The following is a 27401-nucleotide window of genomic DNA, read 5'->3' on the forward strand; positions in this document are numbered from 1 at the left end:
CTTCTCCGCCTAATGGCGGCTTCCCGCGTTTCTTCCCCTGGCGGGAGGGGTACACTTTCCCCACGGGCGATGGCCGCTGGCTTTCAGGTTCACAGCCTGCGCGTCGGCTTCAGTGCTTTCCCTTTTCTCGGCAGGGCAACCGGCGCTGGGTACACCCCGTTGACGGCGAACAGTTTCAGCCGCTGGGCTGGCTCTCGCTCAGTTCCCCTTGCTCGGGCTCTGTCTCTCTCCCGCTCGCTCGGCTCTACTGGCGCTGGGTACACCCCGTTGACGGCGAACAGTTTCAGCCGCTGGACTGGCTCTCGCTCAGTCTCCCTTGGTCGGCTCTGCCTCTCCCGCTCGCTCGGCTCCCAATCGCGCCTCCCAGCCCTCTCGCAGTCCGGTGCTTTCCTCCCCGGCTGCGGCTGAGTTTTTATATCTTCCCGCGCCTACGCTCCCGGTCGCAGCGCTTCGTGGCTTCGGTCGCTGCCCGGCCTTTTTCGCCGGTCGCGGTCTAGCTGTCTCACGACGCCGTTGCGTCCCCAGCCTGTCTGTACCGCGGCTTCCTTGCTCCATGCTGCCCCAGTCTCAGCGCCTCTGGGCCCGACTTCTGTCCGGCTCCTTTCCCCCTCGACCGTGGTCGAGTGCACCGCCCTTATCCTCCGGTTATTCTTTTTACTTTTCCCTTACTCACAGTCACCGTGGCCGGCTTGCTTCTTGTGCTGATCGGCTCACTCTTCACCGTGGCAGAAGGGACAGTCAGTGCCTGTTGCTGATGGAAGTCTTTGTCTCTGAATTCTTCCTCCTTTCCAGCTCTGCAGACTCGAGTTTTCTCCCAGCAGAATGACGAGGGCGGTTGCCTCTTCTCGACGCTCGTTAACTGCTTCGGAAGTATTGTTGCCGCAGGGTACGATCGGACTCGTCGCCACTGTAAAGTCTGTGGGTTGTTTAGTTAATTAATACACAGACTACCAGAGTAACTTAAAACAGGACTTTACTATTCGAAGGTCAGGGCGAATCTGCCAAATAAATCCTGACACAGCACTTATATACCGGTGTGGTCACCGTCGGTATTACAGTATACAGAAGCCAACAAAGTAGTGCCACACCTAAAATAGTTCTCTTAAAGGTGAACGGTTACATACAATGGTTTTCTTAAAGGTAGACGGATACATACACTACAATCGGGAGGTGGTCGCGCGCAGGAGACCGAGTGCGGCGCAGCCGTGCTGTGCGCACCTGAAATACCGTCGAGCGTGGCAGCGTGAACGAGGCGTCGATTTTTCACGTCCACCAACAGGCCGTTGGCGCCTAAAAAGTCGGCGCCCAAGAGGGCCTGCAAAATTTTAGCGGTGACGAAATCCCAGGTAAAGCGCTGGCCACCGAAACAGACTTGCACCCGTCATTTCCCGCAAGTGCGGATCGTACCCTCGTTGGCAGCTTGGAGGGGGGGACACCGTCCGCCCGACCGAAGGTCAAGGACCGAGTCGGGAAGCATGCTGCACTGTGCCACCGTGTCACACAGAAAACGACGGCCCGAGATGGAGTCGGTTAAATACATGAGATTCTCGGAGTCGCCGATCACCATCGTGGCCGCGGGGGACGCACCGGATCCGGTGTTCTTGACTTGCGACGGTCTGTTCGACGGTCTGGGCACGAAACTACACGGTGGTCAGCAGCATAAGAACATAAGAAATAGGAGCAGGAGTAGGCCAATCGGCCCCTCGAGCCTGCTCCGCCATTCAATAAGATCATGGCTGATCTGATCCTAACCGCCAATCCACTATCACAGAACCATCTCCTGAATCTAACAGAATTAGACACACGAAGTAGGAGCAGGATCAGGCTACACGGCCCCTGGGCCCGCTCCGCTACCCACAGGGCCATGACCTTCCGAACCTAGACTCATGTCCAAATTCCTGCCCGCTCCCCGTAACCCTTAATTCCCTTTACTTCTAGGAAACTGTCTATTTCTGTTTTAAATTTATGTAATGATGTAGCTTCTACAGCTTTTTCGGGCAGCATATTCCATGGACCTACCACCCTCTGAGTGAATTAGTTCCTCCTCATCTCAGTTTTGAAAGAGCAGCCCCTTATTCTAAGACTATGCCCCCTAGTTCTAGTTTCACCCATCATCGGGAACATCTTCCCCGCATCCACCCGATCCAACCCCTTCACAATCTTATATGTTTCAATAAGATCGCCTCTCATTCTTCTGAACTCCAATGAGTAGAGTCCCAATCTACTTAACCTCTCCTCATATGTCCATCCCTTCATCCCCGGGATTAACCGAGTGAACCGTCTTTGTACTGACTCGAGAGCAAGTATGTCCTTTCTTAAGTATGGACACCAAAACTGTACGCAGTATTCCAGGTGCGGTCTCACCAATACCTTATACAACTGAAGCAATACCTCCCTATTTTTATATTCTATCCCCCTAGCAATGAAAGCCAACATTCCATTGGCCTTCTTAATCACTTGCTGCACCTGCATACTAACCTTTTGAGTTTCGTGCACCAGGACCCCCAGATCCCTTTGTACTTCAGTACTTTCCAGTTTCTTGCCATTAAGATAATAACTTGCTCTACGATTTTTCCTGCCAAAGTGCATAACCTCACACTTTCCAGTATTGTATTCCATCTGCCAAATCTCTGCCCACTTACTTAGCCTGTCTATGTCCCCTTGCAGGTTTTTTATGTCCTCCTCACTCACTATTTTCCCTCCCATCTTCGTATCATCTGCAAACTTTGATATGTTACACTCGGTCCCCTCCTCCAAATCGTTAACATAGATTGTAAAGAGCTGGGGACCCAGCACTGACCCCTGCGGAACACCACTAGTTACTGATTGCCAGTCTGAGAATGAACAGGCCGAAACAAGTGTGGTAGTAACAGTAACCAGCCGTCGGAGGTGCCGGGGCCGGGGCCGGGCCCCTTGGGGCGGGGCGTTGCGCGATGGCGCAGAATTGTTGCCGGACCGTGTAAATTTTATCCGCCTCTTCGGCGAGCGCGATGCAGTCCCCGGTGTCCGATTTGGCGAGGGCTGCCTGGACATGTTCGGGCAGCTGCGTAAGGAACAGCTCGCAGAACAGGAAACATGGGGGTTCGGACCCCAGGAGCGTCAGCATGTGGCTCATTAGTTCCGAGGGTTTGGAGTCACCTAACCCTGGTAGTGTCAGTAAGTGGCGAGCGCGCTCCGCCTTGGTGAGGCCAAATACCTGCAGCAGCCGAGTCTTGATGGCTACATACTTGTCAGCATTCGGGGGGTTCTCCAGAAGGCTGATGATCCTCGACGCCGTCGAGCTATCGAGGGCGGAGACCACGTACAAATATCGGGTCTGGTCCTGCACGATGTTGCGGAGTTCAAACTGCGCCTCGGCCTGCACAAACCAGGAGGCCGCCTGTTGTTCCCAGAATTGGGGGAGCTTCAAGGCCACAGCATTGGCATCCATCACTGGCCTGCGTTCCGTGTCCACCACGAAAAACGATCGCGAGGATTCGGGGTCACCAATGTAGGAGTCTATGCACTCCTAACAAAAACACTGTGAACTAAACTGGTAGTTAACAAACTTAGTTTAATGCACTGAAAGTATTACAAAACAAGAAACGCAGGAGAAACTCCAAACAGGTCTGTACACTAGCTCACTCCACGAGGACTAACTTGAAATGCCCTTCAACCCTGATGTCATGACGTCAACACGTTTCCCGCCGTTGGGAATGTCACATGACCCACGTGATGACGTCATCACGTCGGATCGCGATTTTATCGATCCCGCGCTGTTTAAACAGGGCAAACATTAAAAGATAACAATAATGATTAAAGACAATTGTACAAGTTACTGTGAGAGTCTCTTTGGTGGCTTTGCCACAACATACCATTTGCTTTCTTAAATGCTTGCTGTACCTGCATGTCAACTTTCTGTGATTCATGTACAAGGACACCCAGGTCCCTCTGAATGCAAATATTTCCCACTCTCTCACCATTCAAAAAATATTCTGCTTTTTTGTTTTTCCTACGAAACTTCACACTTCTCCACATTGTAATCCATTTGCCATGTATTCTGCCCTCGCAACGCGATCCTATGCAAAGCTAGACAGATAGCGAACAACTTGATATCTTCCAATAAAATCACAAGGCTTGACTTTTCTTGTAACGCTTTACTGAAAGATTCTCATTATTGTAAAACTGAAATACAACACAGAAATGGAAGCACACATTAGTATACAAGTGCATAACTGATATGTATACACAGATTTAGTTACGCCTGAGCAACACAGTACATTTAGTAAACTGGGAGGCATTCTCTTTAAATTAGCCCTGTACATAGTGTATCAAAATACAGCTACTAGTTAATCAGCTAGACAGCGAAAAGTTACAACTAAACATTTTCTACAACATGCAGTGCACACTTATCATCTATAGCATTCTAAAATACTTACAGACAAACAATTTCCAAGACTCAAGCATGGGGACAATACAACTGCCCGGAGCCTGTGCTGCTGCAGGAGCACTGTGGTGTAGGTCTGTGTCCCAGCGAGGACTCCACGAGGACTACATAGCAGTCCTGTGGGGAGCGTGATGACCTCATCACGCTCGGTTGCGTTGTCCGCGCTTGGGGCATCGCGTGATGCTCGTGGTCGCGTTTCTGGCCATTGAGGCCGAAGTCGGGAGCGGGAGCTGGAGGCCAGGCTGAGCCGGTGCTTGCCGCGGGAGTGGAAGATCGTGTCGCTCCCGGCGGCTGGTAGATGCGGCCGAAGACGCTAGGCCGGGCTGTGCCGGCGGCCTTTCTGGAAGGCCGAGTCGGGCCGGCAGCCGCCTCACGCACGTCACGTCGTACGTGACGTGACGTCAGCACGCTAAGGCACGTCTTAAAGGGGCAATGGCCCTAAAAGGTAAGTTAAAGGGGCAACGGCCCCTACAGGTAGGTTATACATATATAAGTAAGTTAAATACATACAGTGAGGTTAAGTTAGAGGGAGAGGCAGCACACTCCCCGCTTGGTACAATTCCATTGTACCATTACAGATACAAAATAAACCTGAAGAAAACGTCCTTTGGCTGCAATATACTCAGAGTCCGTTCTCTAGGTTACTTCAGAAAGGAGGACTACGATCTCTGAGACTGGCCTCAGAAACACTTTGATAGGCCCCTCCTTGACAATCTTCACCTCCACCTTGTGGACCCTCTTGTCCCTGGTCGGCAGAGTTTTGACAACCAGTCCCACTGGCTGTTCATTTCTGCGTGCTTGGCTGTCTTTCAGCAAGACAACATCTCTCACTTTGACATTTGGCTTGTCTTCTGTCCATTTCCTACAGCTCTGTAGGGTGGACGAATACTCTCCTCTTTGCTTGGGGAATGTCTGTCCCTCTTCAAGACATTTGAATTCCTCCTTGAAGACATCAAGCTGGACAGAGCGAATGATCGCACCTTTGGCTTGTGAAAGCTCACTTGTGCTGGATACTTCTTTAGAACATTTCCATCCTTTGCGTTCTATGTTGTCCAAATTCCCCTTGAAGGATGCTGCTACATGAATGAGTCGGGCTGTGGTTCGGCAGAGTGTTCTCCAGCTTGAGAATCGCTCGAAGTGTTGTAAGCCCAACTGAGATTCTGAGGCTTTGGTGACCAAGGTCGTAACTTCAGGTCGAATCTCAGTATCAGCTTCAGGCTCCACAAGGGTGAAGGGATTGGACTCAGGAGTCTCCTCTGTGTTGACATTAGACAGGAAAGAGGGGCCCAAGAACCAACTGCTTTGCTGTAGGTGTGCTACTGGTATAGACCTGGTAGCATGGTCTGCAGGGTTCAGGTCTGTGGAGACATAGCACCACTGGTCAGGGTGAGTGGATCGTCTGATACGAGTCACCCAGCTGGAAACATACACATAAAACCTTCTTGTGGAGTTGTGGATGTAACCAAGTACAATCTTGCTGTCCGTGAAGAACTTGATGGCGCCCACATCGATGTCAATCTTGTCTCTGATCAACTGTAGGTTCCATTTTGCTTCTTTTTCTGGGAGGAGTGGAGCATCCCACTCACTCGGATCCGATGAGAGTTCCCGTACTAATGCTTTTCCTTGCATTGTTATGGGAGCTACGAACCCCAAAGGGTCGTACAAACTGTTGACTGTGGACAGGACGTCTCTCCGTGTGAATGGCCTTTCTTCACGGGACACCAGGAATGTGACGCTGTCTGTTTCCAGGTTCCAGGAGAGCCCCAGGCTCCGTTGAAGGGGGGGAGGATCCACTCCAAGGTGCAAATCCTTCAGATCCTTGGCACGGTCCTCTGCAGGGAAGGCTTCCATCACCTGTCCACTGATCGATGCTACCTTGTGTAGTCTCAGGTTGGACTCTTTCCATGACCAACAACTTTCAGGACGGCCATCTAACTCCAGAAGGCCCGAACTCAACAACTCTCGGTGGATAAGGCACCCAGCGAGGTCCTGTGTACCCTGTGGCTCGGGTGAGGACTGCTTGGCTGGATTGGCCGAGTGCTGTGGAGGTCTCTGTAGGTAAGTCTTGCTTGTTTCTTCTCCTTTAAGCTCAGTGTCTCCAAAAACAGGCTGTTTGCTACTGTGGTGAGTAGCTGGTTCTGCGTCAAGATAGTTGGATGTTTCCTTGGAGAACAATTTGGAGTGTTGTTGGACATACTCACTTGTACATTGCACTGGACTGAGGGGCTGTCCCAGAACATATGTTTCCTGGCTGGGCTCCCCGCCTTCGTTCTCCTCACCTTCTTCATAAGCTGCGGCTTTAGCTTTAGCGGCAGCGGCAGCTCTCTGGCTTTGGAGAATGTGGAGACTGGCAGCGAGGTCAGCTTTCTGCTTCATCACACTAGCTTCTTTTTCAGCAAGGGCCAATTGAGCCTGGGCAGCTTTTGCCTTGGCACGTGCTTTGGCGGCTGCAGAAGCTGTCGATGACGATGGTCTGCTGGACTGCTGAGATGATCTAGTGGATACTTTAGAGGACTGTGCTGTCTGCTTCATCACACTAGCTTCGAGGTCAGCTCTCTGCTTCATAAGGTCAGCTTTCTGCCTCATCATACTAGCTTCGAGGTCAGCTCTCTGCTTCATCACACTAGCGTCGAGGTCGGCTCTCTGCTTCATAAGGTCAGCTTCCTTTTCAGCGAAGGACAATTGAGCCTGGGCAGCTTTTGCCTTGGCACGTGCTTTGGCGGCTGCAGAAGCTGTCGATGATGACAGTCTGCTGGACCGCCGAGATGACCTAGGGGATACTTTAGAGGACTGTGACTTGGCAGCGTTTGCTCGGAGAGGCACATGCTTCTCGATTGGCTGGTCGACGTCCTCTATGGTATATTGTCTTCCTGAGCGTAGACTCATGGTGGCTGAGTGGTATCTTCCTGTGCTTGAGCCCGCTGTGCTGCTGTCTTTTTACTATTCTGCCCTCGCAACGTGATCCTATGCAAAGCTAGACAGATAGCGAACAACTTGATATCTTCCAATAAAATCACAAGGCTTGACTTTTCTTGTAACGCTTTACTGAAAGATTCTCATTATTGTAAAACTGAAATACAACACAGAAATGGAAGCACACATTAGTATACAAGCGCATAACTGATATGTATACACAGATTTAGTCACGCCTGAGCAACACAGTACATTTAGTAAACTGGGAGGCATTCTCTTTAAATTAGCCCTGTACATAGTGTATCAAAATACAGCTACTAGTTAATCAGCTAGACAGCGAAAAGTTACAACTAAACATTTTCTACAACATGCAGTGCACACTAATCATCTATAGCATTCTAAAATACTTACAGACAAACAATTTCCAAGACTCAAGCATGGGGACAATACAACTGCCCGGAGCCTGTGCTGCTGCAGGAGCACCGTGGTGTAGGTCTGTGTCCCAGCGAGGGCTCCACGAGGACTACGTAGCAGTCCTGTGGGGAGCGTGATGACCTCATCACGCTCGGTTGCGTTGTCCGCGCTTGGGGCATCACGTGATGCGCGTGGTCACGTTTCTGGCCATTGAGGCCGAAGTCGGGAGCGGGAGCTGGAGGCCAGGCTGAGCCGGTGCTTGCCGCGGGAGCGGAAGATCGCGTCGCTCCCGGCGGCTGGTAGATGCGGCCAAAGACGCTAGGCCGGGCTGTGCCGGCGGCCTTTCTGGAAGGCCGAGTCGGGCCGGCAGCCGCCTCACGCACGTCACGTCGTACGTGCCGTGACGTCAGCACGCTACGTCGTACGTGACGTGACGTCAGCACGCTAAGGCGCGTCTTAAAGGGGCAATGGCCCTAAAAGGTAAGTTAAAGGGGCAACGGCCCCAACAGGTAGGCTATACATATATAAGTAAGTTAAATACATACAGTGAGGTTAAGTTTGAGGGAGAGGCAGCACACCATGTTCTTGCCCACTCAGTCTCATTGCAGCCTCTTTGTGTCCTCCTCACAGCTTACTTTCCCACCTAACTTTGTATCATCAGCTAACTTGGATACATTACACTCAGTCTCTACATCTAAGTCATTAATATAGATTGTAAATAGCTGAGGCCCAAGAACTGATCCTTGCAGTACTCCGCTAGTTACAGCCTGCCAAACCAAAAATGTAGCGTTTATTCCTACTCCCTCTTTTCTGCCCATTAACCAAGCCTCAATCCATGCTAATGGGCCAGAAATTCGGGTCGGAGGCTTCCCGCGGGTGTAAGCCCCCGACCTGCACTTACCTAGCACGCCTGCCATTGTGCTGTGAGCCTGCGTGGGATTCTGATCCTGGGCCTCCTCCAGCTGCCGGTGCACAGTGCTTGCGTATCCCGAGGCGCAGTTAGTTCGAAGCGTCCCCTAGGATCACGTGGGCCATGGATAGCCAATGGCAGCAGGGAATCTGTATTCATAGATTTGACAGGAAGGGCTGTCAAATCTATGAATAGAGGTCCGCCCCAAAACCTAACTAAAACTTCAAATACATTTTTTTAAAACATCACATTTTAAAAATAACTATAAATTACATAAAATAACTATTTTAAACAATAATTTAAATTTTTGAAAAAATTAATTACAGTTTTTAACTGGGCTAAAAATAAACTTAACTTTCTTTAAAGTATTTAAAAATAATAAACCTGTGGAAAAAATGTTTTAATTTTACTTAATTCACCACTTACCTTGTTAAAAGCAGGCCTTGCGACTGCTTTTTAAAAGTGTAGCTACTGGAGACATAGCCTCCTGGAGAAACCTGTAAAAAAAACAGAAGTTCCAGGCATACGCGCTGCCTCTCCGGCGCACGCGTTCGACCTGTGAACCCCTTCCTTCAAGGGAACGGAAGTTCCGGTTTCCAGCGTATGCGCAGTGCATGCACGAAACCGGCACTTTCGTTGGCCCTACGTGTGAGTTCCCAACGCATACTCACCCGTGGGGACCCGAATTTCTGGCCCATACCCCAATCCCATGAGTCCTAATTTTGTGTAATAGCCTCTTGTGTGGCATCTTATCGAATGCTTTTTGAAAATCCACTGGTTCCCCCTTATCTATCCTACTAGATACATCTTCAAAAAATTGTAACAGATTTGTCAAACACGATTTCCCTTTCATAAAACCATGTTGACTCTGCCTAATCATATTATGATTTTCTAAGTGCCCTGTTACCACGTCCCTAATAATAGATTCTTGCATTTTGCCTACTACTGATGTCAGGCTAACTGACCTATAGTTTCCTGTTTTTCTCTTCCTCCTTTCTTAAATAGCAGGGTTATGTTTGCTACCTTCCAATCCTTGGGGACTGTTCTAGATCTATGGAATTCTAGAAGATTAATGCCAATGCAGCCACTTTCTCTTTTAAAACCCTAGGATGCAGATCATCAGGTCCAGGGGATTTGTCGCCACTTAGTACCATTAATTTCTCCAGTACTATGCCTTTACTTGTACTGATTTCTTTAAGTTCTTCATTCTCTCTGGACCCTTGGTTGCCCATTATTTCCAAAATGTTTTTTGTGTCTTCTACTGTGAAGACAGATACAAAGAACATAAGAATTAGGAGCAGGAATAGGCCATACGACCCCTCAAGCCTGCTCCATTATTCAATAAGATCATGGCTGATCTTCGACCACAACGCCACTTTCCTGCCTATCTAAGTTTAATGATATTGGCCTGGATTTTGTGGTTGTAATGATGGCAAAACTGTCAGCATTTGCCATCATTCCCCTTTAAAACTGGCAGCAACTTCTGGCATCCGCCCATACGCAGTTAAATGCAGAAATCCAGAAGTTGCCGTCAGTGATTCCCTGCTGCACCACAGCAAACTTCTCCCATTGTGTTTGTTTGCATAACAATGGCCCAGATTTTGCAGTCAGCAGGGAAGTCCCTGCAGATGGAAATTTTTGAGAAATCACTGAACTGACGAGAACTTCCCCTTTTACGCTGTAATATCGCTGTTCAAACACCCCACAAATGTTAAGCCTTGTTCAATCAGGTGTAACTGGGTTTTTAATGGTGTGCTAAGTCATAATTACTGCTGAACAACTTCTCTGGCCCTGATAAACTAATTTTATATTTGTGGAATGTCAAATTTTTCCATTATGATAAAAACTTCATATTTTTTAAAATAATTAAAATTATTTTTTTGAAAAAAGTTTGTTTATGATATTTCAGCCTCTAACTTAATCCCCTGAGTATGTACCAATCTTTATTTTACTCTCTGCAAAATTTATTAAAAAGTGATGGATAATCAGTGCATTTTACTTCCTGGTTTGCTGTCTGAGAATTCTTCAATGTGATTAGCCTTCTTGATGACATCACTGTTGCTGGACACTGGAGACCCCCTAGCCTTGGCGCCAGAATCAAATTAATGTTGGGAACGGTGAAATCGATGCCACAGAGGTCGCTAGATCTTTGTGGGCAGCTTTCTTCAAGGACAGCGGTGCGTGCCGTCACTTCACTGCTGACCTCAAAATCTGGGCCATAGTTATGCAAACAAACAAACACAATGGGAGAAGTTTGCTGTATATGTGTGTTTACGTTATGTGCAGCAGTCGGCTTTGGACACTGGTTAATGTTTAGATTAGTTTTTGCTCATGTGATAGTTTTGTTTACACCATTTAATTATGTTGAGAAATGCCAGCTGTTAATGAAATATTGCATTCAGTGAATACATACCATGTGAATCATATTTTAGTCTTAAAGTTTTACAAACTGAGAAAAAAATCAGACATATAAAGTCATTATTAAATGCCAAAAAGAATGAAGCATGTGAAAAAAGAGTCTACAAAGAGAATTGATAAAAAGTGATCGCCACACCAACATTGTGGTGACATTTAGGCAAACAAGAACCTACTCGCTATACATTTATACAAGTGTGTGTGTTAAATTAGCTAAGCTTGCATCATGGTCATCTGGCTAAATAGAATCATACAGCACAGAAGGAGGTCATTTGGCCCATTGTGCCTGTATAAGCTCTTTGAAAGAGCTATCCAATTAGTCCCACTCCCCTGATCTTTCCCCATAGTCCTGCTAATTTTTTTCCTTTTTAAGAATATATCCAATTCCCTTTTGAAAGTTATGACTGAATCTGCTTCCACCACCCTTTCAGGCAGTGCATTCCAGATCATAATAACTCACTTCGTAAATAAAAATCTCTAATCTACCCTGGTTCTTTTGCCAATTATCTTAAATCTGTGTCCTCTGGTTACTGACCCTCCTGCCAGTGGAAATAATTTGTCATAAGAAATAGGAGCAGGAGTAGGCCATTCGGCCCTTCAAGCCTGCTCCGTCATTCAATAAGATCATGGCTGATCTTCTACCTCAACACCACCTTCCCGCACTATCCCCAGATCCCCTTGATTCCCTCTTTTCCTAATGTGCTGAAAACTGTATGATTTATTATAGAAATGCTATGTCCATTGTGACAGTCACTCCTGAAGTGGCTTCCAGATGATTTCTAAATCTTTGATTATACATGGCAAATAATACGTGATTAGTTTTCAAGGTGATGGTTTTGGGTCAGATCCAACAATCACAGCTGAAGCTACTCCAATACAATTTGCCACAAGTATAGATGGTAAACAATTAGACATGTCCTATTTACACTCCAGGCACTGGTATAATTCTCTGGTCTGGTGAGCTTTACTTATGCACAGTGAAGCGCAAGGATCTGATTTCTGTCAAAATGTACACATAGATCATGATATATATAAATCAGTTTGGTCTATATGGGAGTAGAATTATAGCACAGCAAAACCAATGTAGTGTGGACTTGCTGATGGCTCAGTCTGGATGTGGACTGACCAGGGACTCTGGTTCATTCACTAGACTATGCTGGGTTAGCTGATTTCCAGGGCAGCAGAGGGAAACTACAGTTGGCCTAAGTAACCAGAGACTAAGGAAAGAAAGAAAAGTTCAGCCATGGTTTCTGCTCCTGATTACTATCCAGTAACCTTTGCTGGGTGGCATAGATGTTGGTGAAGATAGAATTGAGTTTAACGCAATTTCTCTGCATGGTTAACCAGCTGGCTGGAAATCACTGTCTAAGCACACCGTAAGGAATGGCCAATCGGGCAAGGTATTGGAGGGCTATAGCAGTGACAGAACTATACCCTAGCTTGAGTCAGTATCTTCACTGGTAGAAGGGAGAAAATTCAGAAAATTGTCATTAATTAACATAATTTTGCCAGATTTTGTCAACAGAAAAGCAAAAAAAAAGCCATTGCTTATATAATACCCTATTTCATGTCTCAGAAATACCTCCAATTCCTTCTTTGAAATGCATCGACTGTTATGTGATGTGATTACACAATCACAATATCAATTATATCTGCTGCTTAACATTTTGTAACTTTATTAAAGGAAGTTAAAAAACCCCACAGGAAATCACATTGCAGTAGTACTATGAGAGGCTTTTTATAGAATATACATGCTGAACATCTTTGCACGATCTTTGACCCATCCTTTGTTGCCCATTTCCCTGGAGACTGTGTGCTGGTGGGTGAAGGGTGGGGTGGGGGCATGGCACAGATGGGGGTAATGATGTGTAGAAGTTACACCATGATAATATGGGCAGGCTTGATCAAACAGCTGGTCTATTTCTGTCCTTCATTTTTGTATGTTTTTAAAGATTATAAAATTATGAAAGATTTTAATACAATGAATAGTGAAAGATTCTGATTGGGGAGAGAGTAACGAGGGATCATTAATTTATAATCATCACTAAGAGAGAGAGGTTAAGGGAAATTATTTGCAGAGAGGGTTGCTGGAGCATGAAATGCTTTGTCACAGGGAATTGTTGAGGCTGAGACCATTGCACCTTTTAAAGGAAAATTGGATAAATATTTGAGGCATTCAAAGGCTTTGGGAGAGCATAGGGCAGTGGGATTAGTTTTGTATTGTTTTAGCAGAGCGCAAGATGATTTGCTGAATGGACTCCTTCTGTACTGTAAATCTCTACAGTTCTATGACCCTGAATTGGCAGAAGCTCAGGAGAAACAGCGTTAATAGCTAAAAATGGCCAGTTGCACTGATGTGTCTGGGAGTTCTGCCGATCTCCCGTCAAAGGTACAACTGGGGATCAGGATAACCCCAATGGACTTTCACAGCCAAAGGTTCTACATTAATGTTGCACTTTACTGCGTTAATAGAAAATAGGAAATCTCCCAATTGAAGCGGTTCAATTAACACGGTGTTTGTTCTCTCACTATCAGGTGGAAACAATCGGAGATGCCTATATGGTTGTGTCTGGGCTCCCAGTACGGAATGGTAAACTCCACGCACGAGAGACTGCCAGAATGTCCTTAGCATTACTGGAAGCAGTGAGATCATTTAAAATACGACACAGGCCTAATGACCAGCTGAAGCTAAGAATAGGAATACACACTGGTAAATTATGTTACTCCAAGCCACAGATCTCTGTGGGAATATTCATTTTTCCTTGATAGATTTCAGTATCTAGTTGCACTGATTGGGAATAAATTTCACCCAAACAGCTCCACACATGTGTTAGGATTCTGCAGAGATTTCACTTTTGCTGTCTGCTCATAATTAATATTCACCTGGTGGGGTACTGAGCCATAATGACCATGAAAGTCCCAGATTCAGTTCCTGGTCTGTGCTGTATTAACTGATCTCAGCAGGGGGCACGTTAAGGTAGTACAATATGCCTAGAAAGGGGAAAAATCAGCCAGGGTCCCTAGTCTGTCAAGACTCACATCTAAAGAATGAATATTTCAGTGAGGTGCCACAAGACTGCCAGCACCTATAAAACTCTACTCCAATATGAATCAGTGCCTTTAGGAAAGAAACAAAGAAAATTGGAAATTAAAAAAAAATTCTTGCCTGCATTTATGTTGCTGATGTGAGCAAAACTTCTTTGTTGCAGCCAAGAGTAGACATCTAACCTAAGGGCTCTTAGTCATGAGGATAGTTTCCTGGAGTTAGGGCTGTTTACTTTAGTGAAAAAAAGGCTGAGAGTGATACGATGGAGGCTTTTAAAACAATGAAGGGATTGAACTCAGTCTGGTTGGACAGATTATTTGACATTGATAGGGATGGTAGGAATAAAGGGAACAAGTAAGCAAAGAGTTAGATTCAATGCCAGGAACCAGTTAATCACCCTCTGGGATAGACTGATGAAACATGTGATGGATAAGGGTTTCCTGCAGTTTTTTAAAAGAGAATGTGACAAGTTCCTGCTGGAAGGGAGCAGTTATAAATGTTTTTTTCCCTCTCCCAGGACCTACTATAATTTATGGGCTTGGTCAGTGATACATGTGGTTGCATCGTGTCTGAGTGGGGTGCGCTTAATGAGCTTGAAAGTCTTTTCCTGCAAGTCTTTACATATGATCATGTGAAATAATGTTAATGAGGCATTTGATTTAATAATCTATAATGCAACCATTAGCACTGACATCAGTGAGCACAATGGTTTTCCATTGTAGAAACATAGAAACATAGAAGATAAGAGCAGGAGTAGGCCATTCGGCCCCTCGAGCCTGCTCCACCATTCAATGAGATCATGGCTGATCATCCAAATTCAGTACCCTGTCCCTGCCTTCTCCCCATATCCCTTGATCCCTTTAGCCTTAAGAAATATATCTAACTCCTTCTTGAATATATTTAATGAACTGGCCTCCACCGCCCTCTGTGGTAGAGAATTCCACAGGTTCACCACTCTCTGGGTGAAGAAGTTCCTCCTCATCTCTGTCCTAAATGGCTTACCCCTTATCCTTAGACTGTGACCCCTGGTTCTGGACTCCCCCGCCATCGGGAACATCCTTCCTGCATCTAGTCTGTCTAGTCCTGTTAGAATTTTATAAGTTTCAATGAGATCCCCTCTCATTCTTCTAAACTCCAGCGAGTATAAGCCCAATCAACCCAATCTCTCCTCATATGTCATTCCTGCCATCCCAGGTATCAGTCTGGTGAATCTTCGCTGCACTCCCTCCATGGCAAGAACATCCTTCCTCAGATAAGGCGACCAAAACTGCACACAATACTCAAAGTGTGGTCTCACCAAGGCCCTGTACAACTGCAGCAAGACATCCTTGTTCCTGTTCTTGAATCCTCTCGCTATGAAGGCCAACGTACCATTTGCCTTCTTAACCGCCTGCTGCACCTGCATGCTTACCTTCAGCAACTGGTGCACAAGGACACCCAGGTCTCGTTGCACTTCCCCATTTCCCAATCTATTGGCATTCAGATAATAATCTGCCTTCCTGTTTTTGCAACCAAAGTGGATAACCTCACATTTATCCACATTATACTGCATCTGCCATGCATCTGCCCAATCACCCAACCTGTCCAAATCATACTGGAGTTTCTCGGTATCCTCTTCACAGCACACATGCCCACCCAGCTTTGTGTTGTCTGCAAACTTGGAGATATTACATCTAGTTCCCTTGTCTAGATCATTAATATATACAGGAAACTTTCTGGTATGCGGCACGGGTGGGACCGAGCTGGTGCCAGTCTATCAACAATGCTGAAGAATCGAGCGCTATAGTTAAAAGATACGGAGCTCAGCGCTTCGTCTAAAGCAACAAACCCTGCAGCTTCAAAACAATCAGCACAGCTTGCAAGCGTCTCTGTAGCTTAGCAACAGCTTCAGTTAGATGCTTACACAGCCAGAAATGAGTAAAAAAAAGTAACTGAAAGTAAAAAAAGTTATCTGAACCGGCTCCTGAATTTTGCCGGTTAACCGACATTTCTGCTTATTTAGTGGCTGGTTAATTGAAAGTTTCTTGTATTGTGAATAGCTGGGGTCCTAGCACCAATCCCTGCGGTACCCCATTAGTCACTGCCTGCCACTCGGAAAAAGACCCATTTATTCCAACTCTTTGCTTCCAGTCTGCCAACCAGTTCTCTATCCAAGTCAATACCTTGCCCCCAATCCCTTGTGCTTTAACTTTACATGCTAATCTCTTATGCGGGACCTTATCGAAAGCCTTCTAAAAGTCCAAAAACACCACATCCACTGGTTCTCCCTTATCTATTCTACCAGTTACATCCTCAAAAAATTCCAGTAGATTAGTCAAGCACGATTTACCTTTTGTAAATCCATGTTGACTTTGTCCGATCCTGTCACTGTTTTCCAAGTGCTCTGCTATTACATCTTTTATAATGGACTCTAGCATTTTCCCCACAACCGATGTCAGGCTTACCGGTGTATAATTCCCCGTTTTCTCTCTACAACCTTTTTTGAATAGTGGGGTAATATTAGCTACCCTCCAATCCATGGGAAGTATTCCAGAATCTATAGAATTTTGGAAGATGACCAGCAATGCATCTACTATTTCTAGGGCCACTTCCTTAAGTACCCTAGGATGTAGATTATCAGGCCCTGGGGATTCATCGGCCTTCAATCCCATCAATTTCCCTAACACCATTTCCTACAAATACTGATTTCATTCAGTTCCTCCCTCTCATTAGACCCTATGTTCCCTGACATCTCTGGGAGGTTATTTGTGTCCTCCTTTGTGAAGACAGAACCAAAGTATGGGGCAGTAATTCCTCCCCAAACGCGTGAGTACGGAAGGGGTACTCACGCGTCTGGCCGGAGGAAATGCCGGTTTTCAGCATGCACAGCGCATGCGCTGAAAACCGGCATTTCCTCTCCTCTAACCCAAGAGGTGAAGAGGCTAGCGCGTGCGCTGTAGGGGGCAGCGCGTGCGTCTTGGATTTCCTCTGTTTTGGGGGATTTGCGCATGTGTAAAGGCCTCCGGTCTTTACACTTGTAAAAAGCACACGTATTTATTTTTACAGGTAAGTGGTGTTTTAGTGCAATTTAGAAAAAAAATTTCCACAGGTTTATTATTTTAAAGAATCTACAATAAGGTAAGTTTAGTTTTAGACCCTTTTTATTAAAAATTTATTTTTTTCAAAAAAAAAAATTATTGTTTAAATTATTTTTTTAAACTTATTTATACTTAATTTAACGATTGGGATGTTTTTTAAAATTTTTATTTAAAGTTTAAGTAGTGTTTCGGGGTGCAGTACTTTTCATGAGTTTGACAGTTCTTACTCTCAAACTTATGAATGAAGTTTCCCCTCCCCTGATTGGCTGCACAGTGCTCACCTGATCCCAGCCGGCACATCGCACTAACTACGCCACTGGGTCAGGTTAGCACAGCGCGCCGACATCAGAACCGGGCCACTGAAAGGAAATCCACTGCGGGCCAAGTTCTGGGCCAATGTATTTAATTGGTCTGCCATTTCTTTGTTCCCCATTATAAATTCCCCTGATTCTGACTGCAAGGGACCTACGCTTGACTTCACCAATCTTTTTCTCTTTAGAGATCTATAAAAGCTTTTACAATCAGTTTTTATGTTCCCTGCAAGCTTACTCTCATACTTTATTTTTCACCTCTTAACTAATCCCTTTGTCCTCCTTTGCTGAATCCAAAACTGCTCCCAATCCTCAGGTTTGCTGCTTTTTTCTGGCCAATTTATATGTCCTCTCCTTGGATCTTATGCTATCCCTAATTTCCCTTGTTAGCCACGGTTGAGTTACCTTTTTTGTTTTATTTTTATGCCAAGCAGGGATGAACAAATTCTGTAGTTCATCCATGCGATCTTTAAATGTTTGCCATTACCTATCCACCATCAACCGTTTAAGTAACATTCCCCAATCCATCCTACCCAACTCACACCTCATACCATCATAGTTTCCTTTATTTCAATTCAGGACCCTAGTCTCTGAGTCAAATACTTTACTCTCCATCTTAATGAAGAATTCTATCATATTATGATCACTCTGCCCCAAGGGGCCTCGCACAACAAGATTGCTAATTAACCCTTTCTCATTACATAATACCCAGTCTAAGATGGCCTGATCTCTAATTGGTTTCTCAACATATTGGTCCAGGAATTCCTCCTCCACAGTATTATTGCTAATTTGGTTAGCCCAATCTATATGTAGATTAAAGTCACCCATGATAACTGCTGTGCCCTTATTGCACGCATCTCTAATTTCCCATTTAATGCCATCCCCAACCTTAGCATTACTGTTTGGGGGTCTGTATGCTACTCCCACTAACGTTTTCTGCCCCTTGGTATTTCTCAGTTCTACCCATACAGATTCCACATCATCAGAGCTAATATCCTTCCTTACTATTGTGTTAATCTCTTTAACCAGCAATGTTACCCCACCTCCTTTTCCTTTTTGCCTGTCTTTCCTGAATATTGAATACCCCTGGATGTTGAGTTCCCAGCCTTGGTTACCCTGGAGCCATGTTTCCGTAATCCCAATCATATCATATCCATTTACATCTATTTGCGCAGCTAATTCATCCACCTTATTACGAATGCTCCTCGCATTAAGACACAAGGCCTTCCGGCTTGTTTTTTTTAACACTCTTAGACATTTTAGAATTATTATTTACTGTGGCCATGTTTGATTTAAACCCCTTGATTTCTCTGACTGCCACTTTTGCTTTTCTCCTTCCTGTCTATTGCTTCTATCTTTGTTTCCCTTTCCTCTGTCTCCCTGCACAGGTTCCCAAACCCCTGCCATTTTAGTTTAAACCCTCCCCAACAGAACTAGCAAACACTTCACCAAGGACATTCGGTCCCGGTCCTGCCCAGGTGCAAACTGTCCAATTTGTACTGGTCCCACCTCCCCCAGTACCGGTTCCAATGTCCCAGGAATTTGAATCCCTCCCCCTTGCACCATTCCTCTAGCCACTATTCATCTCAAATATCCTTCTATTTCTACTCTGACTAGCATGTGGCACTGGTAGCAATCCTGAGTTTACTACATTTGAGGTCCCTATTTTTTAATTTATCTCCTAACTCCCTATATTCAGCTTTTTAGGACCTCATCCCGGTTTTTACCTATATCGTTGGTACCTATATGCACCACGACAAGCTAATGCCCTTCCCAACACCTTCTCCTGCTGGTCTGCTCTGGAGTGATTATTTACACAAACATGGGAGCAGAGCCTAAACACCATCCCGCCCTCACCGGAGCCATGCACCGGAGGGCCCTTGTCCGATCAGAGGGGGAGCAATAGGCCTCAGCCTCGGGGTGGGAGTCTGGGTGTGGGGACCCAGACTCAGGTTCTGCAGCCACGGGGCTGGAGCTTCAACACCACTTACTGTCTGTGTGGGTATTTCTGGAGTGATCGTTTCCCCCCCACCACCTCCTGCCACACCACCCCCCCCCACCTCCTGGTGGAGACGCCGGAACAAAGTCTCGACCTGTTTATGCTGCACGTGTTTGGGGAGAAGGTCAAGAGACCAGAGCAGGGAGAGGGGAGGGGATCGGAGGGGGGAGAGGGGAGGGTATTGGAGGGGGGAGGAGAGTGGATTGGCGTGGGGAGAGGTGGGGTATCGGAGAGGGGAGAGGGGAGGGAATTGGAGGGGGGGAAGGAGAGGGGATTGGAGGGGGAGAGGAGGGGGAAAGGAGAGGGGATGGGAGCGGGGAGAGGAGAGGTATCGGAGAGGGGAGAGGGAGGGTATTGGAGGGGGGAAGGAGAGGGGATTGGGGTGGGAGAGGGGAGGGGATTGGAGGGGGAACTGAGAGGGTATCGGAGGGGGGAGGAGAGGGTATCGGAGGGGAGAGGAGAGGGGATTGGAGGGGGAACTGAGAGGGTATCGGAGGGGGGAGGAGAGGGTATCGGAGGGGGGAGGAGAGGGGATCGGAGGGGGAGATGAGAGGGGATTGGGGTGGTGAGAGGAGAGGGTATTGGAGGGGGAAGAGGAGAGGGGATCGGAGTGGGGAGAGGAGAGGGTATTCGAGGGGGAGAGGAGAGGGGATCGGAGCGGGGAGAGGAGAGGGTATTGGAGGGGGGAGAGGAGAGGGGATCGGAGTGGGGAGAGGAGAGGGTTTTGGAGGGGGAGAGGAGAGGGGATCGGAGCGGGGAGAGGAGAGGGTATTGGAGGGGGAAAGGAGAGGGGATCGGAGGGCGGGAGAGGAGAGGGTATTGGGGGGGAGAGGGAGAGGGGATCGGAGTGGGGAGAGGAGAAGGGTACTGGAGGGGGAAAGGAGAGGGGATCGGAGCAGGGAGAGGAGAGGGTATTGGGGGGGGAGAGGAGAGGGGATCGGAGTGGGGGAGAGGAGAGGGTACTGGAGGGGGAGAGGAGGGGATCGGAGCGGGGAGAGGAGAGGGTATTGGAGGGGGAGAGGAGAGGGGATCGGAGTGGGGAGAGGAGAGGGTACTGGAGGGGGAGAGGAGAGGGGATCGGAGTGGGGAGAGGAGAGGGTTTTGGAGGGGGGAGAGGAGAGGGGATCGGAGTGGGGAGAGGAGAGGGTACTGGAGGGGGAGAGGAGGGGATCGGAGCGGGGAGAGGAGAGGGGTACTGGAGGGGGAGAGGAGGGGATCGGAGCGGGGAGAGGAGAGGGGATCGGAGTGGGGAGAGGAGAGGGTACTGGAGGGGGAGAGGAGGGGATCGGAGCGGGGAGAGGAGAGGGTACTGGAGGGGGAGAGGAGAGGGGATCGGAGTGGGGAGAGGAGAGGGGATCGGAGCGGGGGAGGAGAGGGGATCGGAGTGGGGAGAGGAGAGGGTACTGGAGGGGGAGAGGAGAGGGGATCGGAGCGGGGAGAGGAGAGGGTTTTGGAGGGGTAGAGGAGAGGGGATCGGAGCGGGGAGAGGAGAGGGGATCGGAGTGGGGAGAGGAGAGGGGATCGGAGTGGGGAGAGGAGAGGGTATTGGAGGGGGAGAGGAGAGGGGATCGGAGTGGGGAGAGGAGAGGGTATTGGAGGGGGAGAGGAGAGGGGATCGGAGCGGGGAGAGGAGAGGGTATTGGAGGGGGAGAGGAGAGGGGATCGGAGTGGGGAGAGGAGAGGGTTTTGGAGGGGGGAGAGGAGATGGGATTGGAGTGGGGAGAGGAAAGGTATTGGAGGGGGGGAGGAGAGGGTATCGGAGGGAGGAGAGGAGAGGGTATCGGAGGGGGGAGAAGAGAGGAACTCGGAGGGGGAAGAAGATCAGGAACTCGGTGGGGGCGGGAGGAAAAGGTCAGGAACTCGGGATGAGAAGGTCAGAAACCTGGGGAGAGGGAAGGTCAGGAACCCGGGGCGGGGGGGCGGGGGAGAATGTCAGGAACTCAGGGAGAGGGAAGGTTAGGAACTCGAGGGTGGGTAGAGCATGCAAAGCACTGTGGGGATTAGGGAAGAACATGATCCAGGTCTAAAGTGGGGGGGCATGATCCAAAAGGGAAGACAGATCACATTCTCCCCCTCTGTTAAACGTGGATCACGTTCTTCCAACCCAACCCCCACCACTTTACACCCACACCATGTTCTCCCTCTCCTCTCCACTAGACCTGGTTGATTTCTTGGAAAGCTCGGTGCATGTGTGGCAAGTGATATCATTGGACTGGATGAAATTCAGGAGTCATGACACTCATTATTCACTTCGTATCCAATAAACCTGTTAACAATCTGTGACCCACACACAATGCCCCCATCTATGGGTGGGGGGGGAGAAGGTCAGGAACTTGTTGGGGGGGAGAAGGTCAGGAACTTGTTGCAGGGTGGGGAGAAGGTCAAGAACTTGTTGCAGGGTGGGGAGAAGGTCAGGAGCTTGTTGGGGGGAGAAGATCAGGAGCTTGTTGCAGGGTGGGGAGAAGGTCAGGAACTTGTTGCGGGGGGGAAAAGGTCAGGAACTTGATGGTGGGGAGAAGGTCAGGAGCTTGTTGGGGGGAGAAGGTCAGGAACTTGATGGTGGGGAGAAGGTCAGGAACTTGATGGTGGGGAGAAGGTCAGGAGCTTGTTGGGGGGAGAAGGTCAGGAACTTGATGGTGGGGAGAAGGTCAGGAGCTTGTTGGGGGGAGAAGGTCAGGAACTTGATGGTGGGGAGAAGGTCAGGAACTTGTTGCGGGGGGGAAAAGGTCAGGAACTTGTTGGGGGGAGAAGGTCAGGAACTTGATGGTGGGGAGAAGGTCAGGAACTTGTTGGGGGGAGAAGGTCAGGAACTTGTTGGGGGGAGAAGGTCAGGAACTTGTTGGGGGGAGAAGGTCAGGAACTTGATGGTGGGGAGAAGGTCAGGAGCTTGTTGCGGGGAGGAGAAGGTCAGGAACTTGTTGGGGGGAAAAGGTCAGGAACTTGTTGCAGGGTGGGGAGAAGGTCAGGAACTTGTTGCGGGGGGGAGAAGGTCAGGAACTTGTTGGGGGGGGAGAAGGTCAGGAACTTGTTGCGGGGGGGAGAAGGTCAGGAACTTGTTGCGGGGGGGAGAAGGTCAGGAACTTGTTGCGGGGGGGAGAAGGTCAGGAACTTGTTGCGGGGGGGAGAAGGTCAGGAACTTGTTGGGGGGAGAAGGTCAGGAGCTTGTTGCAGGGTGGGGAGAAGGTCAGGAGCTTGTTGCAGGGTGGGGAGAAGGTCAGGAACTTGTTGCAGGGTGGGGAGAAGATCAGGAACTTGTTGGGGGGAGAAGGTCAGGAACTTGATGGTGGGGAGAAGGTCAGAAGCTTGTTGCGGGGGGGAGAAAGTCAGGAACTTGTTGGCGGGGGAGAATGTCCTAACCCAAGAGGGTGAGCCCTGTCTGTTCTCTGAAAGCCTTTCACAATGAATGGATCAAATTACACATTGCAAAGATCTTGATTAATCCAGAAGGCAGGATCTAATTACACATTCCAGACAAACTGTTGGGTGTGTCTTGTCCTCCAAGGGGACCAATCAGAAATCTGGTGTTGCAAATAGTTACAGCCGGCTTGCTATCTGTACCTGCCAGCTGTTCTTTCAGTCCTTTGTCAGCTCTGCTTTATGCCTTTGGTAATCTTCCCATACCCCATTCTATAACTTCAAATGCTTCTGTACTGCAGGATGTGCTTCATATATACTTTGGAGCAGCCTCAGCAATACTGGAATAATTCAGTATGCCAGCAGGAGCCAACAGTGTTAAAATTGCATGAGTGGTCTGGATGGGTGGACAGAGTGGGCAGAATAAAATGGTTGCCCCAACACCAAGTGCAGTTTACTGTTGCCCCCACAAGCAGACAGCAAAACCACCTCCTGAATTGTGTCTCAGTGTCTACAGTGGCACACATGCTGTCTTATTTATAGTGCTGCACTGCATCCAAAGCCAGGTCTACATTTAAAGGCAGTGTTACAGTATAAATGTGGCATGACACTTCAGTTTCACCTGGGGATTGAATTCACTTTGCATTGCAATGTGGAATTAGGTAATCTGTGAACAAGAAAACATGCATAATGGAGCTATTTGAGAGGAAAGAAGACTTTTTAAGTGATTCACTGTTTGTCACTGTTCCAAAAGTAAAACCCTGTTGTTCAGTACTTCTGAAAAAAATGCTTAAATGGTATGTATGGTTAAGAAATAATTAGGAAACCTTTTTCTTTTGCTACCTACCATCAGGCCCAGTGTGCGCAGGGGTTGTTGGGTTAAAAATGCCACGTTATTGTCTATTTGGAGACACAGTTAATACAGCATCCCGTATGGAATCTACTGGAGAAGGTAAGTGGTTGCTTTAAGAAAGAAAAGATGAAAGTTCTGCATTGATACCTATTTATATACATATCTTTCCATTATGAAAGGCATTTGATTCTAACAGAGATTAAATGCAATTGATTCTTAACTGAGTTGATTTACTCCTGCAGGAAGAAAAATATATTCTTTTTCTTTCTTTATAGAAAACTCAAAATCTTTTATATTTAGCAAATGAAAGAAAGAAGTATACTATAATGAAATATTATTTGTGACATCTAAATATTATTATAAGAAGGGTTTCATTGTATCAAAAGACATTTTTGTCAGCCTGACTGCAGTCGGACTTTGAAATCTTTCCATTATGACAGGAGTTTGATTCTAACAGAGATTAAATGCAATTGATTCTTAATTGAGTTGATTTACTCCTGCAGGAAGAAAAATATAAGGGCTGATCTGATCGAAGTTTTCAAGATATTAAGGGGAACAGATAGGGTTGATAGAGAGAAAATATTTCCGCTGGTTGGGGAGTCTAGGTCTCGGGGGCATAGCTTAAAAATTAGAGCCAGGCCTTTCTGGAGTGACATTAGGAAACACCTCTACACACAAAGATTGGTAGAAGTTTGGAACTCTCTTCTGCAAATGCCAATTGATGCTAGATCAATTGTTAATTTTAAATCTGAGATTGATAGCTTTTTGTTAACCAAAGGTATTCAGGGATATTGTCCAAAGGCAGGTATATGGAGTTAGGTCACAGATTAGCCATGATCTCATTGAATGGTAGAACAAGCTCGAGGGGCTAAATGGCCTACTCCTGGTCCTGTGTTCCTTGTCCACCTCTACCATTCCCTCCATGGTTCCAATCACCCGGCCATTGTAACCTCCAACAGCCCCACTTCCCTGCTCGTACCCCTCGCTTTTTCAACTCTTGCCTACTGTGCATTCTCTCCTCCTTTGTCTGTACTGATGTTGGCAGAATGCCAGCCATCTTTCCCTCACACTCTACGGCTCTCTCCCTTAAACCCATCCATCTTACCACATCGCTTCCACCCCCAAAAGCCTCCTCACCTTTCGACTGCTGTCATGTTTCAGGATTTCTTGACCATTTTTCCACAGCAAGGATTTCGAAATGAGTTACATTTAAGTGCAGAAAATGCTGGAAACACTCAGCAGGTCAGGCCGCAACTGTGGAGAGAGAAACAGAGTTTTTACATTTAAGTACCATGTTTTCAATTAAAGTGGTTCACACAGGGATAGAATTCTCCTTACCGCCAAATACTGCAGCTGTTGAGAAATAAAAGGAGTTTCTGACCAGGGATTGCCTCAGAGCTGCTCGAACTCCATCACCATATGAGGGTTTCCGCTGCACTTCCAGTGAAGTTCCGGTGGCGGAACAGAAGCAGCTCCTGTTGTGTCTGTACCTGTGCCATTATACCTAAACACAATTAGTGCTCAGAACCCCGAGATTGCAAACATGCTGCTTCTTTATTCAAAAGGAAAGTTCTGGAGAAAAGTACAGAACAAAAGAGAACAAACCCAACCATTCATCTGCTGTGACAGTGCCACCGCAGGTGGGAGGAGAACACATAATACATAACATATTCCTCCCCTCTTAAATGAAATGTCCACATTATTCCTCAACAGGTAAGTTACTTTCAATGCACTCAACTAACCAAGGGTAGAGGTAGACTGCCTCAAACCCTGACTTTACCCTGGGGTTTATTTTGCCCCAGGCTTGTGGGTAAGTCACTAAGCCTACAGATCCAAGCGTCTTGGAGGCCGCCGCTCTCTGACAGGATACCGGCGGTCATCGCTGGCTTCCACAGCAGTAGGCATTGACACAGGCCTGGATGGAGAAGGTGCCTGTGTCAGTCGAAAGTCAGGAGTTTGCACAGGTGGAACAGTCTCTTTGACTTCCTGTGTTGGAGAAGAGCACTGTGGCGAAGGATACTGGTTTGCGGTATCATCCGGAAACAGTTCAGGCCAACCAGCCGTTGGAGCCTCTGTGGCTGTCTCTGCTCCTAGCAACAGTTGATCAGTGTGTCTTCTCCAGACGACGTCCTCAGCAGTCTCAACCGTGTAAGACACAGGGCCCGTCTGCGCGATCACTGTAGCAGGAACCCATTTCGGTCCAGTGTTGTAGTTTCGAGCTAGGACGTGCTCTCCAGGATGAAACCGTCTCTCCTTGGCTCTTTTCTCTCTTCTTTCAATTTGAGCTTGTTGTTGATGTTGGACAACTTGCTCTGCCCTTGGAGGTTTGAGTAAGTCAAAACTTGTCCACAACTGCCTCTTCATCATGAGCGAAGCAGGGGAAGTTTTGATTGTGGCATGCGACTCGTTCCTGTAGGGCAACAGGAGGCTGTTCAGACGTTGGTGGATTGAGTCCTGACCTTGCGATGCCTTCAAGGCGTGCTTCAAAGTTTGCACAAACCTTTCTGCCAGGCCGTTAGTAGAGGATGGTAGGGCGCAGACCTGATGTGTTGGACACCATTCACTTGCAGGAAGGTTGCAAACTCCTGTGACACAAATTGTGGACCATTGTCACTTACGAGTTGTTCCGGTGAGCCATAACGGCTGAACATCTCACCAAGTTTCTCAATTGTTTTCTCTGCCGTGGTAGACCTCATCACAGCGACCTCCAGCCACTTGCTATGAGTGTCCACAACCACCATAAACATCTTCTCTTTGAAAGGACCAGCGAAGTCCACATGTACGCGCTGCCACACATCTTCAGGCCAATCCCAGGAGTGTAGGGTTGCCAGCTGTGGAACATTCTGGATCCTTTGACACAGGGAACATGTTTTGGCTTTCTCCTCAATATTTCCATCGAGACCTGGCCACCAGAAGTAGCTTCTTGCCATTTCCTTCATCCGAACCATCCCACTGTGGCCTGTATGAAGTTGTTGTTGCACAGGTTCCCTCAGAGCTGGCGGAATGATGACACGGCGTCCCCAGAGAAGACAACCTGCCTGGACGGAGAGCTCATTTCTTTTTGAAATGTAAGGTTTCAAACTAGGAGAGTCTCCTGCAGCTCTCCCTCGAATGACATCGTCCATTACCTCAGACAGGACTGCTCTGGGGGAGTAACAGGCAAGGGCAGCCTCGAGAGACCATCTGCGTTGCCGTGCAAGTCTGATTTGCGATATTTGATGTCGTATGTGTGTCCCGACAACAGTAAAGCCCACCTTTGCATCCTGCTTGCAGCAAGAGATGGAATTCCGGTGTGGGGCCCAAAGATTGAAGTCAATGGACGGTGGTCCGTCAAGAGTGTGAACCTTCTCCCAAACAGGTACTGATGAAATTTTCGAATTCCAAAAACGATTCCCAAGGCCTCGCGCTCAATCTGTGCATGGTTACTCTCGGCCTTGTTCAAGGTGCGTGATGCGAAGGCTATAGGTTTCTCTTCACCAGAAGGCATGATGTGGGATATGACTGCTCCCACACCATATGGTGATGCATCACATGCTAGCTGCACGGGTAGCTTTGGGTCGAAGTGTGTCAGGACCTCCGACTTCAGCAATGCTTTCTATGCTTGGGCGAAAGCTTCGTTGCACAGTTCAGTCCATTTCCATGTTTTGCCTTGACATAGCAACTTGATGTAACAGCTTCAGCAA

At 47.6% G+C, this 27401-nt stretch overlaps 1 protein-coding gene across 1 annotated transcript in view; it reads left to right on the forward strand.

Moving 5' to 3' along the window:
• The window catches only part of npr2 (natriuretic peptide receptor 2), a 221716-nt gene that overhangs the window by 173068 nt on the left and 21247 nt on the right, over positions 1–27401 (forward strand). The window contains exons 19-20 of the mRNA XM_085973308.1: positions 13614–13788; positions 23719–23817. Coding sequence (XP_085829434.1) covers positions 13614–13788; positions 23719–23817 — 274 coding nt within the window. The remainder of the gene's footprint in view (positions 1–13613; positions 13789–23718; positions 23818–27401) is intronic.

This window comes from Somniosus microcephalus, chromosome 2, assembly GCF_052327205.1.
Source record: "Somniosus microcephalus isolate GS21.2 chromosome 2, FLI_Smic_1.0, whole genome shotgun sequence".
NCBI classification, from domain to species: domain Eukaryota; kingdom Metazoa; phylum Chordata; class Chondrichthyes; order Squaliformes; family Somniosidae; genus Somniosus; species Somniosus microcephalus.